An 18,749-nucleotide genomic window follows, 5' to 3' on the forward strand; every position below is an offset into this window, starting at 1 on the left:
GACCATGTTGACCCATGTAATTGATATTCATTCTTTAACCATATATCATAGTCAGTTAGTTTTTGATTTTGCACTCCCACACCACCTTTCAGGTCAAATGTCTGTCTCCATTTAAGTTAATGACATTGAACAATCATGGTATTAAACACAATTTCAATAGTGATAATGCTGTTCTAGTAGGTCACCATATATTCAACTTGGGTAGCATTCCAGTTATTGAAATTTGTGTCAGATTAGAACAATGATCTAGACCTTTAGGAATGGATCTTACAATTTAATATGGAGCCATAGTATGGGACCCTACACGGTAACAAAAAAAAAAACAAGCTTGAAAGGATACAACGTCAAGCGACAAAATCTATCACCAGAAATTACAAGTCAAGAGAGGATGGACGGGATACGTCTCTAAAATGCTTGCCTAACTGGAACTACAACAAGATCTCCAGACAAGACGAACAAGGATATGAAGCCAGAAGTTATATTTATGTAAAAAGTAGTTGAGGGGCTGATTCCCGCTATTGAACCATACTGTCATTCTATAATATTATTGCGTAAGTATTTCTGTATTGTCCTTGTTATTGGTCCATGTCTTGGTGTATTGGTCTGAGGCGAAGCCGAATGCCAATACTGCTGGCCGAGGACCAACAATAAGGCCAATACAGAAATACATGTAATAGTATCTTTATTAATTAACTACAGTGTTACAATATTTTTTTATTTCATTTCACAAGAGATAAACATTTTTACCTTGAAGTGGAAGTATCCAAATCTCAGTTTCTTTTTATAAGATGCAATATCTAATGATTTGGTGCCGTTTCCATGTATCTTCAGCCTTTTCTCATCTGATAAATTTTTCTACCCTTTCCAGTCACTCTAAAGTGTTACAACTTTAATTTAGACACAACACATAAATAGTTATTGGAAAGGTACTGCCATTGCATGTGTAATGCAAATATATTTTTAAAAAAATAATGTAAGAGTTGAAATTGATACAACTATCCATAAGCCAATTGACCAAAGAACGAAGATTTGCACAATTACAGAATGCATATGCCTGGTTTGGGTTTAAAAATAAAAGACCGTTTACAAAACATGAGAAGCGAAAGTAAACAGTAAAAATCGATTTGTACCATCGACATGATGAAATTATGAGGTCGTCAAGAAATGAACTTTGTGATAATTTACTCGTTCCCCAAACCTGAAATAATTCCATCGTCTACTTTCAAAATGCTTTTCAAATGAATGGGACCGTCTTTAACCTAAAATATATGCCAAACTGAACGTTTCAGCTTGTTTATGGTGAGTAAATAAAAACTGCGTCGTACAAACAACTTTTTTCTTTCAGTTTGAGTTTATCGTGACTTACGATCTAAAAACTAGAGACGTTCCGAAATCCTGTTTTGGCCGGATCAGAACTCGGACAATACGGAAAAAAAATCTGTATTGGCCGAGTTGACATCTTATATTGCATATGCAGTTTTCATCATAATAAGTACAATAACAGTGTAGTTAATTAATAATGATACAGTTACAGACTCTGCTGCTATAACTTTGTAAACAAAGATTCATACGCACCGCGTGGGTATAACCGTATTACTAATGTCCGATTATTAAAATCTTCGTAAATCTGGATAAAGACCAGTTTCTATCCAATGGATATCAAAATGATTCGGATTAGTACTTTTTTAATGATTGTAAAGTTGAAATGGCATGAAAGGCTGACATTATTTCGGAGAACTATTTTGTCTAGCGATTGCTGATCATTGGAGGGTAAAAAGTCCAACACCATAACAAAACGGATCTATTTATCATGTATACATACCGAGTGTTTACGATTGTAAGACATGTGCATAAAAGTGAAAGCTCGAATAAATATGAAAAATATAACAAAGGGATAGCTCCAAATACCATTTAATAACAAAAAACATATGGACAGGTCAAGATATCTTTTTGGTAAATAAAATAACGTATGTAAGCTGGATCCCGTCCGACTACAACACTTTGTTCGAGTGTAGCGTAAAACAAGCAGTTTCCAGTTAGTATGTAAAATAGTAAATATGAAACCGAGTGCGGTAGGCGGAGGTATAATCAACTTCCGTTAGTTCTGGTCAATGGTATCGGAAACATGCCGCTGATAGCGTCATTTTCCAAAAAAATGAAACTCATATAATAAATACCATGTCTTTATTCAATAGTGATTGGTCATCTTTTTTAAAAGGTAATATGTTCACACCTGTCAAAGAAAGGGCATGATCATGTGAAATGCTAATGTGTCTACCTGCTATTTAACAGGTTTGTTAAGCATAGACTGATTCCATGGACAATTAACATACCTGAGGAAGTAAGGGCTTGGTCATGGAGAGACGACTGTTTCCACTAACTGCGTCTTGTTTTAAGGTCAGTAAGAAAATCATGCCTGCCTCTGTCATTAACAGTGCATAAGGGTCAGATACACTGCAGTGACAAATAGTTGATGTCTGTTCTACAGTCAGGTACTGCAGCTGTTTCACTGTAAGTTGGGTTCAAAGAAGTATATTATACTACATGTACAGTTTTTTTAAATTAAAATAATGCTGATACTACTTGCAAATATCTACAAGTTTATGAAAAGAGTGCACACACTGAAATGTCTTGCCTGCTCTACTGATCATGATTTAATTTATGTTGAAAGTCTTTGAGATAAAGGTATTACTACAGATATTACATAAACTTTACAGTAATGTATGACAAAAGTGTACATTCTCAAATGTCTCACCTGCTTTACTTATCATATGATTGAACTATTTTGAAAGTCTGTAATATGAAGTTTTTGCTACAAGAATCACTTAAACTTAACATTATCAATGATCCATGTAAATGAGGTCAAGGTCAAAGGATTCCCACCAGACAGACATGTACACCTCAAAATCACACCATACACCAAATAGTTATTCTATTGCATGTAGCGTCTGAGAAACAGACCTAAATATGAAAACTGAACATTGACCAATGAACCATAAAAATTAGGTCAAGGTCAGATGAACCCTACTGTATATAATCTCTATAAACATGAAGGTATTTCTCAAAATTCCCTGTATACCAGGATGCTATATAAAATCACAAAAAATGTAAAAGTATATTTACCTCCCTCTAACAGTCTAACACCAGATGGAGACACTTGTATGATATATTTATTGTCACCAATGTTTCCAGCAAAGATTGTAGCTGTCTGTGTACTAAACCCACTGTGATCTAATTCCATAATCTCTTGACCAGTCTGTAAAATCTATAAAAAAAAAAAAACAATTTTAATTCATTTTTTAAGACTTAGATGCAAGTAATCAGTTTATCCTTATTCTCCTTCTTTTTGGAGAAAAACAACAAGTTTTAATAAGTAAAGGGCAAAGATTATCACATATTGAAATATTAAAAGCACCTTTTTTATAAGTGAACGAATTGTGTCTTTGAATTCCCTGGATCCCACCACAGCGATGAAACGTTGGAATTTTCGTCAAAGGTAGAGGCTGACAAACATAAGTTGGCCATATTAGCCAGATCTTTTATTGCATTTTTTATATTTACAGAAGAAACAAAAAGAAATAATACTGAGGGTTATCTTACCATACTTGAGTCTTCACGACTGAGGATTAAGAAGGCATGACCATCTTTGACAGAATCTTTGTCTTCTTGTTCTGTGTTTGTTGTGTCACCTTCAATACTCGTCTAAAAACACCATTCAATTATATTACAATATAAATTTGTTGTTCGCAGGCTAAATGAGGTCTTTTATTCCATCTCCAAAAGTTGAAATTACTTGTCTCTAATTTTAATTTACTATAGATGATTAAACAATTTTATCTTATAAGGAAATTTTCCTTAATTTCTTTGTTTCCATTTTTTTAAGGTTCATTAAATGGTGGCATAAATGGACCAAACAGTTGTTAAAATGAATAAACACATATACAATAACACATATATTGTGCATTGTCCATCTGGTATTCTTTGCCCTTAAGTTGCAAATTCATCTAATTAAATAAAGTTTGAGAATATTCCTATAACAATAGATACATACACAAGATCACTGTATTTCAGATAAAGATTTCCATTTACAAGGGTGGGATGACGTGCCAGTTTATACCCCACATGACAATTATCAATAAACAAGAATGTGTCCATAGTACACAGATGCCCCACTCACACTATCATTTTCTATGTTCAGTGGACCGTGAAATTGTAAAACTCTAATTTGACATTAAAAATTGGAAAGATCATATCAAAGGGAACATGTGTACTAAGTTTCAAGTTGATTGGACATAAGGTGGGGCACAAAAAAATTCAACAATGAACATTTTTCTCTGTCTAGCTCAAACACATGCTGTGATGATGAAAATAAAATTTTTGGGTTCATTTGACACTTGCTCTCCAAAAACGGAGACCATTGACATTTGACAATAAAGGCCATCCCTACTCCCATATGCAGGGTAAGTTACAGTACAAAAATGTACTCATGTTGACATACCCTACTTCCACCTTCTTCCTCAGGTAATTCTCCCTTGACTGTCCACATGTCTATACAACCAGGAAGTTCAAAGGTCGTGACTATCTGTGGTCTGATTGTTCTCTGTAGGACGGACAGGGCACCATTCTTGCTGTAGCCTGACGTTGTAACCAGTTCTATATCTGGATTATCTGTTCCACTGAATTCTTCTGACAGGAAAGCTGGTTCCCCCATCACAATATTGGCACAAGGTGCTATGTTCCAAATGTTATCACATACCTACAGCAAAAGTTATGTATCAACTTTTTTTCCTTACTCATGGTATTACTTTGAAAACTTATCACTTGGATTGCTAACGTGATCAGTTCAAATAAATTTGTTCATGTTATAATTTTGAAAATAAAAATTCAACTACCTGAAGATGAAACATGTAATATAGTAAGTTGATAAAAGGGAAATCTGTGCTTAACCTAAAAAAAATTTTTATGTGAAATTTTTTGAGCAAGAGATGTTTCATGATCATGTAAAATGCACTTAAATATCCTTTGCATAAATAGTTTGTAAAAATCCACATTATTGATGTGTAGGAGAAACTTTAAGTTTAATGCACTAATTTAACCCCCACCCCACATGAAAGGTTAATGCATTTCAATCCAAAAAATTATAACCAAGGAAAATTTCCATGGAAATAAGATGTGGTATGAGTGCCAATGAGACAACACTCCTTCCAAGTCACAATGTGTAAAAAGTTACTGTTTACACTATGTTAAAATGTAATATTTAGATCATATGGACAGTATCTGTTTTTTTTTTATTGTGATAAAACAACTGCATGATTCTTACCTCAAAAGAGTAACTTGCAATAGTTGTTCCTTTTGGGTTTTCAGCACTACCATAAACTTCTAACTCGTATAAGTTTTCAATCTGTGATACATCTGATGCTTTTAAAATTAAAGAGACCATATCAAATTAGTTTTCATTTCATTAGATTTTCTCAATCTATTATTTGTCAAATGAAGTTTATTATCAGAAACAATTCAAATTACTAGGCAATACAAATGTGTATAATGCATTATTGGTTATTTAATAATAACTTTAAGTTGCTTAATCTTTGGTTTTCTGTGTTGAGTTTTGTGGAATGTATTTTCCCTTTTCGTTGTTTTTCTTTTGGCCACTGTGTTCTTTGTTTATTTTTTTGACTTATGGTTTTAATCAACCCCTTGGTATCTTCTCCCCCGTTACTTTTTTGACACGATGAATATTGAAGAATGGAAAGGAGGAGAATATCTTCTATGTTACTAAATGCTTAGATATATTCTATTCTTTTATTAACCTACAAACAATTTCACTAAACTACATCTGTAATGAACATCTTACCGACTTCCGATTCTGTTACTTTCTTTTTCTTAGTTGGTGGTTCTTCCTAAAATTTACAGAAATAAATATAGATACAGGAGATAAATAACAAAGATAATCACAAATATTACCATAGTAAAAAAATCTTCCTATTTGAGTACTGAAACTTATAATAGCATCATTATAATATTGTATATTATTTCTAAAAATTATTTTCTATCAAAAGATGTTTTTATTGTACAGGATATAACAGTCAATTCATTTATATGCATGGGCACCAATTTTCCTGGATTGACGATAAACCATTAACTTCATGATTACAAATTCTGTATACAGACTTATTGAGAGTTTGCCTTTACCTGCGAAGTCCGTGAAAATTACTGTGGATTCATTATTATTCGTTGGATACCAATTTTCGTGGATTTCATGGGTTCAGGGGAACCACGAATTTAAATGTTCAACGAATTACAAATTTTCTATAGGAATGTATGCAAAATCTAGAAAAACCACGAAATCAAATATCCACGAAAATGCAAGTTTTCATCAAGCCACGAAAATTGGTATCCACGAAAATAAATGAATCCACAGTAGTATATTAATATCAATGAATTTACAGAAATTTGTTGACTCTTTTTTAAAAACTGTATTAATCTTCATTGTATTTAGTATTCTTATAGAATGTATAATTTTGTTAGTTTTGGTAGATAAATATCTTTACCTTTTTTGGTTCTTCTCTTAATTCTATCTGATCCTGGGCCTTCTCTGTATATTTGAGCAATAGAGAATTGCCAAGTCTTGATCCAAGGAATAAAAACCCTTCCTCACATATACACATCTTAAGTATATAAACAGAATTATCAAAACAAGTGCCTGACAAATCCAACTATAGCAAAATCTAAATATTTTATGTCTGTCTTTCACATTACATTTTTTATTCATTTGGTAATATATCTTCATTTCATGGAAAACAATTATCATCTGCAAGTTCATTTAAATAACTGACTGATGAAGATTTATATAAAGTATAAGGTTCCATGTGGATATAAATGATAAAATAAGATCCCATAATCTTAATGTTGCTGATTTGGAAATAAAGAGTTGACTCTGAATCTTAAGCCAGATTAAACCTTTCTTGAGGCCTATTTTTTTGTTTGATATTATTGGCTGCAAGCATCTTGAAGAGAAATTATGTGTTAAAAAGGTAATCTGATCTTTTAAAATTGATATTGTCAAATGATACTTACACATGTAGTAAGGACGCTAGCTGCTGATTTGTCAAAGTGGAAACTTCTAACACTTCTCATGCCATCAACCACTAATGTAAGGACATATCTAAAGAAATAAAGCAAAGCAAAAAACAGTAACTTCCTCATCAAGAACTAATTCCAGCATAAAATTTGAGAAAACTTATTGTCAGCTGATTTTGATTCCATCCACTCATATCACAAACAAATACACATGTCTTTATCATTTATAGTTATTATAGCAAACCCAGTGTTTTCCCTAGGCTATTCAAGCATTGCGGTACCGCTACGTATAAATTTCGATCGCCATGCTTTCATCATTGCCGCAATGCATCCCGCTATGTGTGAAAATTATAACTGTGTAAAATATTTATTGTTGATATTTTGAAAGTGAAGTGACAAGTGACAACACTCCACAGGTGTTTTAAACTCATCCGAATCATAATTGGATGCATCACGTCGCGCGTTCCAGGATTTTACAACCGTCTTGATTAGTTGGTTATGCATCGAGACTTCGGTTACATAATAGAAGTTGCCAGTTAGCTGATAAATAAATAGTCAGATTAATCTCCAATGCATATCTTTCTGTGCTAAATAAATAGTTTAACCTTTTCCAGAATAAATTTCACCTTAAAACGGCCCCCGTTGTTTGACATCGTTATTTTACTGTGATCTTTAAAAGTAGAAATTTAAATTTTGGTATAGTCTCTGGTATTATAAAATAAAACTAACGTAATTTCACCGAGGATGGACACAACTTTTTTTTAAATAAAGTTTCGTAGTTTTTTCATCAGCTATATTTACATCGATGAGTTATTTTTTGATTGCCAGATTGGTCACAACAATCAGTTATTTTTAGATTAGTCGCGGTTGATTGATTATATCAAAGAATACACATCACCGCCACCGGGCCGAGAAAAAGACTGTCTTCTGAAATATTTAAAAAATTTGATAGAAAAACTTTCAAAATATACGTAGTTATTTACGGAAATATAGTTTTTAATAAACTTGTGTTGTTCTATTTTTATTTCAATGGGTCACATGGAGCTTAAGTGTAGCGCATTCATTTGCCGTTTTTTACACAAGTGGGGCTAAATTTCTTTCACTTCGGCAAGATAGGATTTTTACAATTATGGAGCGTTATAAATAAATCGCACAGGGATGTATTTAAGAAAAACAGTTAATTGTCATGAAATAAAATGTCAGCTTAGCTTCCAAACAGGTAATTGCCAAATATGTCATCCGTATGTCCGTATGTCAGGTATTCTTCATAAACGACTTCTGTAATTAACGCAATTAATTTTTTTTTTATTGTTTCCTGTAAAATTTCTGTGAAGCAATGATGACATTCAAAGTTTTATTTAACAACTTGCTGTTGATGCTGAAACCATTCTACCAGCAAACTGAGGACACTGTTAGTGAAAGAATGTAAAGACATGACATTTAGGCAGACAATGAACAAAGTGGCCAGTCTTGGAACTTTGTATCCTTGTCTGTCTAAGTATGCAGCAATTGGTCTGATTTTGCCAGTTTCAACAGATGATTGTGAAAGGTGTTTTTCATGTTTAAACAGAGTTTAAACACTTTTGAGAAACAGACTATGCCAAAAAGTGCTTAATGCATATATCAATTGAAGGACCAAAGGAGGAAGATTTTGATTTTGAAAAAAGTGTGGTGACCTTTGGAAAGTTGAAACAGAGGAAGATATCAACAAAATAATGTGTACATGACATTAATTTGTAAATAACTATTGCAGACTGATTATTTTTATTATTGTTTTTAAGGTCTTTCATTAATTCCTCTCATCTGTAATAAATACTTTAAAGTTCCATGACTTATATGAATTGCTGTACCTATAATAAAACAATTAGATTGGTATATGGCTTTAAACATATAAATTATGAATGTAGGACAGAAAGTCACAGGACAAAAAGTCACGGACAAAAAGTCACAGGACAAAAAGTCACTATTCAGTTTTGAGATTATTTTTCTTTGAATAAGAAAATACTTATTTTAAATAAACATTTTTGTATTTTTCTTGATAAATTATATAAAAAGAAACTTTGTAATTAAAATTTATTTAATAAATATTAGTAATGATCTAATAATTGTTGAGAAAACAAAATGTCAAAGTGGCTTGGTACTTCAATGGCTTCATGGTGCCAAGAAATTTATCCTTTGCATGATTAAAATTTAATAAATTTTCATTTATCAAGACTAATGAACAATTTCTTAAACTTTAGAATGAATATATGTTATAAAAAGAAAATATTTCAAGATCTTTCTCTTATATATTCAAACAATTGTTGACAAATTATTTGTGACTTTTTGTCCTATCAAATTTGTGACTTTCTGTCCGTTTACATAAATTATGTAGTGTAACTAATTCTGAAAAAGAAGCGTCGTGCGCCGCTTGGAAATTCACCATGGAACCACCATGCATGAAAAATTTTCTAGGGAAGACACTGAGACCTACGCTGTCTTTCAGAAGGCATTTAATGTAAATTATATTTCATACTGTCCTAAGTCAGGAGCCCGTTGTTCAGTGGTTATCGTTTGTTGGTGTGGTTCATAAGTGTTTCTTGTTTCTTTTTTTTATATAGATTAGATCGTTGGTTTTCCTGTTTGAATTGAATTACACTAGTCATTTTGGGGCCCTTTATAGCTTGCTGTTCGTTGTGATCCAAGGCTCCGTGTTGAAGGCCGTACTTTGACCTATAATTATTTACTTTTTACACATTGTGACTTAGATGGATAGTTGTCTCATTGGCACTCATACCACATCTTCTTATTTATATTATCTACCCTATCCGGTCTTGGATTCAAAATGATGATACCTTTACTTACGCTTATTTCCTATTTACTTTTCTGATCTGACTAATTTATTTTTTCTAGTTTTCCATAACAAACATGTACTTTGTCATATCTATTCAAATGGGGCAAGCTGAGGGCTGGGATTGTGAATCTCAGCTTTTCTATGGAGTTATATACTACTTACAGCTCTCCTCCTTTGAGAGATAGAACTAGTCTATCATTGGTCATAAAAGCTGCCTGTGAACAATCTAAGGCTATTCTGATGCCTTCTTGTGTTCCTGGGAAAAATGACAATATGTATACATCAAAATAATTATTTCAGTGATCACAAAAGTATAAACATCAGAAATTGAAACACAATAAATATGATAAGTTTAGAAGTTTCCATGGTTTTGGGACTTCCAATTACACCTCATAAATACTGACTTTCTCATTAAATTTTGCTGCACTTTTTTAACCTAGGATTATTAGCTAAAACAATATTTGTAATCTAATTTTAATTATAATTAGTACGATCAAAAGTCAAACAAATATCTATTGTCAGGATGAAAATATGAAATAATTTCAGGTGTATGCCAATAATAAGTTTTTTTTACAGTTATAAAAAAGACTATCTAATTTGTAGTATACATAAATCTGAGTGTCAGCTTTTAATAAATAAAAGTATGAAGATTCTGTTGATAAGAGTGACAAACAATGAAATACTGTATATCGGGTTTTATATCGCGTGTGTTAATTTTTTTCTATATTCGCGGCACCTACAGTAAGGCAAAAATTTGACTCTGCGTAAATTTCCCTGCATATTCCTAACTTTATCGCTGTAGTAACATTTCATACATTATACTATTAATTGTCAAGTTTACACGAAACTGATATGCAAACTCATTTCACCCTAAAGGTGAAAATACATTATTTTTAAAATCAGTCTTTCATGTTGATCGGCAGATCACAAAAGTGTGCATCATTAATTTAGATCTATGTTTTCATAATAATCAAATTGACTAATCATTCATGTCATCCCTTTTTGACAACACAGCAATCAGTGACATGTTCAAAAACGTTACGGTAATTAGCGAAGATCAATGGAGTGTTGTCATAACCCAAACATTACCTGTTATTTAGTTTGTAGTACAAGTATTTATTTGTTATCGATTCTCTGTCAGTCAATCAAGTTTATGTTGTTTACATCTTTCACAATTCAATACGGTGATTTTTTGGCGTGTATTTTCCCATTTAGCGAAAATTATACACAGTGAAAAGTTAACCTGCCCATTTTGTCATCAAATCGCAAAAAAAAAGCCGACACGAAAAAAAACCCCAATATAAGATATAATTACTTACTCAATGGAAACAATGTACTGGATGATGCGATACTGTTGAGGGCTACACCATAAGGTGGCACACTCTGATTTAGATATAACAATGAATTAACTGCCACTACCATAACACCACCTAAAATATTTACAATTAATAAATTCTATAGAAATCATGATGATTGACTCATCTGGAATTCAAATACAAAAAAAGTTTTATATGCAACCTTGAACAAAATGTTTGAACAGTTTTCAACTTGGTACATATTGAGAACTGTTCAGATTTCAAAATCTTACAGCCATTTAAAAAAAATGAGAATTCTTTTAGCTTCAATAATTATGCCATGTTTTCAAATTTTTTAAGAATAGTATAGGGCAATGTACCAAATATTACCAACATTATTCCAATTTAACTTTTAAAATTTCCTCCCTGTTTTATTGACATGACCACGATGACATAGTGGAATCAAAAGCCAATGCTAGTGCAATTTTTTCTGAAGTGTAAAAAGTAAAATAACAAAAATACCCAACTTTGAGGAAAATTCTAAACGGAAAGTCCCTAAGCAAATGGCAAAATCAAAAGCTCAAACACATCAACCGAATGGATATCTGTCATATTTCTGACTTGGTACAGGCATTTTCTTATGTAGAAAATGGTGGATTAAACCTGGTTTTATAGCTAGCTAAACCTCTCACTTGTATGACAGTTCCATTATATTGACAACGATGTGTGAACTTACTGTATATAACTTGTAACACTGTTACCATGTTAACTTACCAATAGGTTTAGGTACTGCCATTACTTTACAACAATCAAATGGCAGATTGTTCATAGACCAGATAACAGGATTGACTCGCTCCTGAATATTCAGAGAAATAGCAGCAATACAGCACGTGTCTGCTCTCACTGCTGTCCTCCTAAAAATACAAATGACATCAAATTAAAAACATAACGATTAATTAGTAACTATACCATAATAGACCGTTAGTTTTCTCAATTTAATTGTTTCATATTTTTCATGTTGGGGCCTTTTATAGCAGACTATACGGTATGGGTTTTTCTCAATTGTTGAAGGCCGTAAAGTTGCCAATACTGTAAATTCAGAAATTATTGTGATGTTTTTATTAATGCGACTGGGTGAGTATCGCAATAATAAGAACTCGCATTCTGATAACTGAAATATAGACCTGTATGCACTTTTTTTCGAAATCGCAATAATAAAACTCGCATTTTTGTCCATTCTTGAAAAATCGCAATAATAAATGCACACAATAATTTCTGAATTAACAGTAATTGCTTAAATCCACTTTATTTGAACTTCGGTGGATAGTTGTCTCATTGGCAATCATACCTCATCTCCTTATTTTCATAATAGACCACACCATCAGTAAAAAGACTAGGGTGCACTAAAAAAAGTGTGTAACACAACTTCTATAAACTTTTAATTTCTTCTCCTAGCTTAAGGAACAGTGTATAAGTGACGTCAAAACAAAAAATGTGCTAGCGTACATACCCAGCCCAAGTCTGGAAAGATTTATAGTATAATAAGTTAACTGCGCTAGTGTACATACCCAGCCCAAGTCTGGGAAGGTTTATAGTATAATAAGTTAACTGTGCTAGTGTACATACCCAGCCCAAGTCTGGAAAGGTTCGTATAACATAAATACAGTTGGTTCATAATAACCATGCAGAAACTGAAAATCTTTAACATTGGTGATCTTTTCATCAAAACTTTTGAGATCTATGATATATGATGACATAATAGGTGATTTCCCTCCTCCAGAGATATCCGAGTCCTCTATGACAGCATCTCGACGGAATGGCAGAATAACAAGTCTTGTTCCATAAATTAACATTGCTGCACATCGTCCGTCGGGATCTACTCGGATTTCAGGAATGCTGTAAGTGACTGCAAATCCATCCTGATGGAAGAAAACAGAAAACAAACATTAACATGTGTTTTTGTATCCATTTTTTTTGCCATTATGTAACCAAATCTAAGCATGTAATATTAGTGCAGATATAAAACAACTTGGGATGTTCCTTTCCTGAAAGACCGGAGTCTGATCAAAAGTAATTCCATTCCAAAAGTTATGACTCAAGTCGTTAACCCTCATAACATTTTTATATTGTAACCATGGAAATAACATACCCTCAATAAGGTAACACTTTAATCTTAATCTCTGTACTGAGACCCTTTCTGCGAGCTACTTTTTTTTTATATAACAACTCTTAAAAACCAACTAGGAGTCTTAAGTAAACATATTACTTGATTTTTGTAAAAATTACCCAAAGTTGTTTTAAGAGAAGGACTGATACAATGCATAATGGTGAAGAAATAAATCATATTAAAAACAAACTGCTAACTACATCCTTTTTTTCTGAGACATCAAAAAATTCTCTGATAAAAATTACATAAGGGACTATAGAGTATCGTTTTGTGTGATGACTTTCGTTCTAATCCATTTATCAGGCTAGAACAAATTATTAAAGATAGATGTTAGTAAAACCAATCTTTATAATCCCACGTTAATTGATTGGGATATAATTTTAAAATATAGTGGATTAAAAAATTGTATTCAAGACAAATAATTGTAATGGTCTTTAGAATTACCTTCAGAGCAGGTTCCTCAAAATAATGTAGTGATGTTGTTTGTAGATCATGTGTACTAGGGTCATACTCCACTACTGATAACTGAAAGAGAAAATGATTGGATGAATAAAGTTCAATCACCGATAACTGAAAATAAAGTATGACCAAATTAAAACTCACCTATAACAACATAAAATTATATTTAATTGAATTGCATCTTCACAAGACAATAATATTTTCAAAAAAAGAGGCTGAACTGAATACAAGCATGGTTTGCTAATTCTAAAATTAAGAGAAGTGCATCCCTGTTCGCTACAGGTAATTTCACATTATACAATTATTGTTTTTTGATGAGGTTCATACAATGATTTATCATCCCCAGATGATATACCATTAGGCCAATGGCCGAGGGTGAATGTCATATCTCAGGGGATGATAAATCATTGTATCAACTGATATCAAAAGTCATCAGTTGTTTTAGTATATTACTTTTTTTTATCTGTGTCCAATTTTCTAGTATTTTCTCAAAATATTCAACTGCTCCTTGTTTTTATACTAAATACATGTATATTTTCTGCTTTTTCAGTTGCTAACTTTTATAATTTGAAACATTCAATAAAATTTACTTAAATAAATTTAACACCGAAAAAAGATGAAAAACGAGAATTTGCATGATGTCATAAAACTATGTCATTGAGGTCGCTTAGGAAAATAACTATTTAGGTACATGTCAGCTGTCCCAAATCTTATTTTAAACTCTCATGATTATTCCTGTGGTAAATATAATGTTTTATCAAGATTATTCCATATGCTTTTAGCCGATGAGAAAAGAGAAATTATATTGTCATATAATAAACTACTATATTTACCTTTGCGTCAGAAAAACTTAGTAGAAGTGCATCCCTGTTTGCTCCTGGTAACTTGACAAACTGTAGAGACATAATGTTACCAAACAAACTGAAAGTAGCCAAGCATTCCAGTTTCTGTTTTTTTCTTGTCTCTATAAATAGATTTAAAAGAAATGTATAACTTCATAGGCAAGACTTAATTGACAATTGTACCATACCTTCTTTTCTTTACAAAATTACTTTCATCAACATTTATTGTGTAGTATTTTAAATTCAGTTTCAATCTCATTTCATTTTTTAAAAAGAAATTTCAACATGTTTAAAGAACTTATTTTTTTTTTTAAATTATCCAGCTGATTCTTAAAATAGTTGTTGTACTTACAACACCTAAAACATGTCTGCTTTGTATGAAGAATTTTCAACGTATTTGAGCCATTATACTTTATATTTGGAGCTAAATATCTTTACAGAAAAATAACACTTCCCATCTTAAAATGTTTAAAAAACAAATATACAGGAAATTCCAATTTGGAAACAGCTTCCAAACTAAACAAATATTGTTAGAGTAAGACTCAGGAGATACCTAAACTGATCTGCTAGTTCATTGGTTGTATAAAAACAAATGGCAAATATAAGGATAAGAATGTGGTTACATTTTTTTTTCTCTCAATACATGTATATCTACTCTTTATCTAACTTATATGATTCAATACATGCAATAATTGATATACCTACCCTGATTTTGTTCTGAAACATTCTTTCCAGTATCATCCTGAAAAATATCAACTTCAAATGTAAAAACTATAACTTGGAAGATTAAATTGGTTTACCCAACACATTTTGTGCTTGTACCAAGTCAATTTATCAGGACGATGTGTTGTTATTTTGCTTTGTTTGTACATTCGTTTCTCAAAGGCATGAAAGGAGTCAGTTGTTTGTGTTCCGTGTGTTTCAATATTGTTGGTAACTCCTACTACAGTGTTGTACTTTTTTTGTTGTATCAAAACGACTTCATAAAATGAATTCTAATGGTACTTACTACTAATTCATTTCAGTTTGAGAGAATAGTTCTAAGTGATGAATAACAAAACAACATGACAAATGGTCTAACAATAGTTGTTAACATTAAATGTTTTACTTCATGGTAGCCATTCTTTGCTATATATTATATTTACTTTTCGTTTTATCATAAATCAGCAGTCTGTTTCACAAAAAAACTTACGACTAAGATTAATCGTAAGTCATGAACAATTCAGTATACTTACGACCAATCTTAGTCGTAAGTTTCTTTGTGAAATCGACTCCAGGCCTTTAGTTTTCTTGTTTGAATTTTTCAAATTTTGTCATGGTATCTGGGTAAAGTCTATAAATATGAAGTTGATTGACAGCTGCTATAACTAAGTTCTGTTCTAATGTATTAACAATGAATGTTTTACTACACTCCCACCTAACAATGTCTGGTACAAACCTCAGTATCTGGGTTAAGTCTATAAACATGAAGTTGATTGACAGCAGCTATAACTAAGTTTCTCTCCGATGTGTTGAAGAAATTACAGTAGACACAATGTTCTATGCCTGTTGGTGGGTGCGTCTGTTTATATACAGAATACATATTCTATAGATCTGCAAATACAAGGAAGGTAAATGTAAATGAACTTATATATATATATATCACACGTTAAAAGTGTATACTGGTTTCTACTTTTTTATTGCATATTCTCAAAAACTCAAAGCTAAAATATTTAAGTTCTCTGGAAAACTGATCCCAATAGTAAAAGAATGTAAACACCAGAGGGCAAGGATGAATACAATTATAGGTCATCTAATGGACTTTAACGATGAGAAAAACCTATACTGTATCATGTATGTGTTTGGAGTACAAAAACTTTGATGTAAGTATTATAAATACATACATGTACTATATTAATCTGACTAATACAGTTTTATAACAGATCCTTCAATAAGAGGAAGTCCACTTAGCTAAACAGGAAGGTTCAGATAGGAACTATTTGAGTAACAGGACTATGGACTCATCAAAATTAGCTGGGACTCACCATTTCAAAAAGTGATGAGTCACAGGCAACACCCTCAAAATATCCTAATGAGAGCCCTGAAGAAAAAAACTTCAAAAATCTCATTAAGTATTTAAAGATCAGATCCTTCACTTTGCTTGTTATATTTGTTTGATGCTTGTGTAAGATCTGGAGACATCCCATAAGGGGTCATGTTCAATTACCATTTAATCTTATCTTAGCTTCATTGTTTTATTCACGTTATAGTTAGAAATCTTAAGTTGATATATGACAGTTAGTAGTCTTTTATGGAATTGTTTGTCTTTCTGGCTTTTTCTGTTTTTTTGCCATGGCGTTGTTTTTTAATCATCATAGCAGTGAACGGTGAAATTTTGACCAAAAGTTTTCCCCTATGTTTGCAGGAAAAATTGTAATCACAGTATCAGCGTCTGATTGGCAACAATTGGTTGATTAAAATTTGCATAGAAGGTCATCCAGACATGACCCTGTATAGGATGTCTTCAAATCTTACACAGCTATTGTTCAAATCAATTATATTTAAACAAAGGGATTGGATAAAAGCTCAGACTATTTAAATCCTTTCCCATATATATGAGATGGATAGAATAAAAATTGGTTTTCACATACATGACATATAACAATAATTTATACATCATTTTGTCTCACAATAAATCAGGGGAGGCAATCCTCCCTCATCTATTAATAGATTATATTATACTTAATAGTTATAGTTAAGAATGGACCCTCAGTCGGTACACTAGAGTAGAATGCTCTCGGATACATCATACAATGTTATCTATAAATAAAAGGCAGCACTCTCAGATAAATGCAGAGTAATTTTTCATGATATAATCAGATTCATTGTGACCAAAATTATCTATCTTTATAACTTATATGCATACAACAATTTAAAATGAAATTACATCATGATTTAAAACAGCTGATATTTAGTCTCCAGAGAAAGACATTGCTGTATCAAGACAAATACGCACCTCATGATGACAAAACAGACCTAATCTTTTTTCCACATATAGCTCTCAGACCATATTAATTATTGCCTTTATAATTATACAAAGGGTTTTTGAGGCTTAGTAGTTTTATTGGTACTGGATTTTACTCAATATTGCTTAACAATTGAAATGTTAATGACAATATTATCTTTTACAGGTATTTGTTTTCTTTAAATTTTTTAGATCACACAATCATGTTGACAATCATCATCTTAAGATCTACAAACACAAGCTGTGCTCTTTAGATCTTCACTACGAAAAAATTATTATGATTAAACAGAGTTCCAATGTACCCCACTTTGTACATATTTTATCTGTCTAAGGCCTAGGGCAATAACTAAAAAAACAACTTTAATATTGTTATTAATATCTTACAGTAATGAAAGCTTGAGAGCAAATGCAATGCAATTTCCAATATAAATTAACATTGCCAAGGGGCATGACTCTTTCAATGAAAGAACTGATTTCAATGTCCCCCGCAGAGTGCATATTTCATCTATCCAAGGGCAATAACTACTTTTTTTTCTTCTTTAATTTTTTTTTTATAAACATGATAAATCAATTTAGAGAAATGAAGGCTTGAGAGGAAATACAATGATATTTCCAATATAAGTAATATATCAAAGGGGCATAACTCTATTAGGCCAAATAAAAAATATATGTGTGGTTCCAGTTACCCAACTGTCCCTAGTTTAAACCCCTGACCCTAGAACTTTTATTTCCATTTCTGAATTTTCATTAGAAGTATCCACAACAACTAAAAATGCAACAAATTCTCTTAAGAGAATGCAACAAAATTACTTCTGTCATCTGAATTTCCATTAGAAGTATCCACTACAGCTAAAAATGCAACAAACTCTTAACAGAATGCAACAAAATTAACTAAAAGCATAACATGTGTCTTTATTTTACAACCAAACATATAGAAAATGGTGAACTTCCAGTAGCTATATAGGGGTGTGTATAATACTGGAATCAGACTCAGTGAACACACAATTGCAATTTTCCATATATATATAATAAATATTTCAAAGGGCAAACCTCTTTTAAAAATAATTGA

The 18,749-nt window shown here is 31.8% G+C and overlaps 1 protein-coding gene across 11 annotated transcripts in view; it reads right to left on the reverse strand.

Annotated features, from left to right (window-relative positions):
- LOC127700205 (cleavage and polyadenylation specificity factor subunit 1-like) overlaps positions 1–18,749 on the reverse strand; it is a 48,694-nt gene that overhangs the window by 28,972 nt on the left and 973 nt on the right. For 10 of the 11 annotated variants that reach the window (XR_007981498.1, XR_007981497.1, XR_007981496.1 and 7 more), the window contains exons 2-17: positions 16,115–16,269; positions 15,382–15,418; positions 14,668–14,798; positions 13,820–13,900; positions 12,835–13,127; positions 11,983–12,122; positions 11,233–11,343; positions 10,076–10,169; positions 7,078–7,165; positions 6,552–6,668; positions 5,855–5,900; positions 5,321–5,418; positions 4,499–4,756; positions 3,601–3,702; positions 3,124–3,265; positions 2,334–2,509 (exon numbers count right to left, since the gene is read on the reverse strand). Coding sequence is in view for 2 of the 11 variants with exons in the window: in XM_052203611.1 (XP_052059571.1) it covers positions 2,334–2,509; positions 3,124–3,265; positions 3,601–3,702; positions 4,499–4,756; positions 5,321–5,418; positions 5,855–5,900; positions 6,552–6,668; positions 7,078–7,165; positions 10,076–10,169; positions 11,233–11,343; positions 11,983–12,122; positions 12,835–13,127; positions 13,820–13,900; positions 14,668–14,798; positions 15,382–15,418; positions 16,115–16,258 (2,058 nt within the window). In the remaining 9 variants the exon portion in view is untranslated. Of the gene's footprint in view, positions 1–2,333; positions 2,510–3,123; positions 3,266–3,600; positions 3,703–4,498; positions 4,757–5,320; positions 5,419–5,854; positions 5,901–6,551; positions 6,669–7,077; positions 7,166–10,075; positions 10,170–11,232; positions 11,344–11,982; positions 12,123–12,718; positions 12,730–12,834; positions 13,128–13,819; positions 13,901–14,667; positions 14,799–15,381; positions 15,419–16,114; positions 16,270–18,749 lie in introns of those variants that run through there. The other variant, XM_052203613.1, reaches the window with a different exon arrangement.

The sequence above is a fragment of the Mytilus californianus genome, unplaced genomic scaffold (genome assembly GCF_021869535.1).
Source record: "Mytilus californianus isolate M0D057914Y unplaced genomic scaffold, xbMytCali1.0.p SCAF_5, whole genome shotgun sequence".
NCBI classification, from domain to species: Eukaryota; Metazoa; Mollusca; class Bivalvia; order Mytilida; family Mytilidae; genus Mytilus; species Mytilus californianus.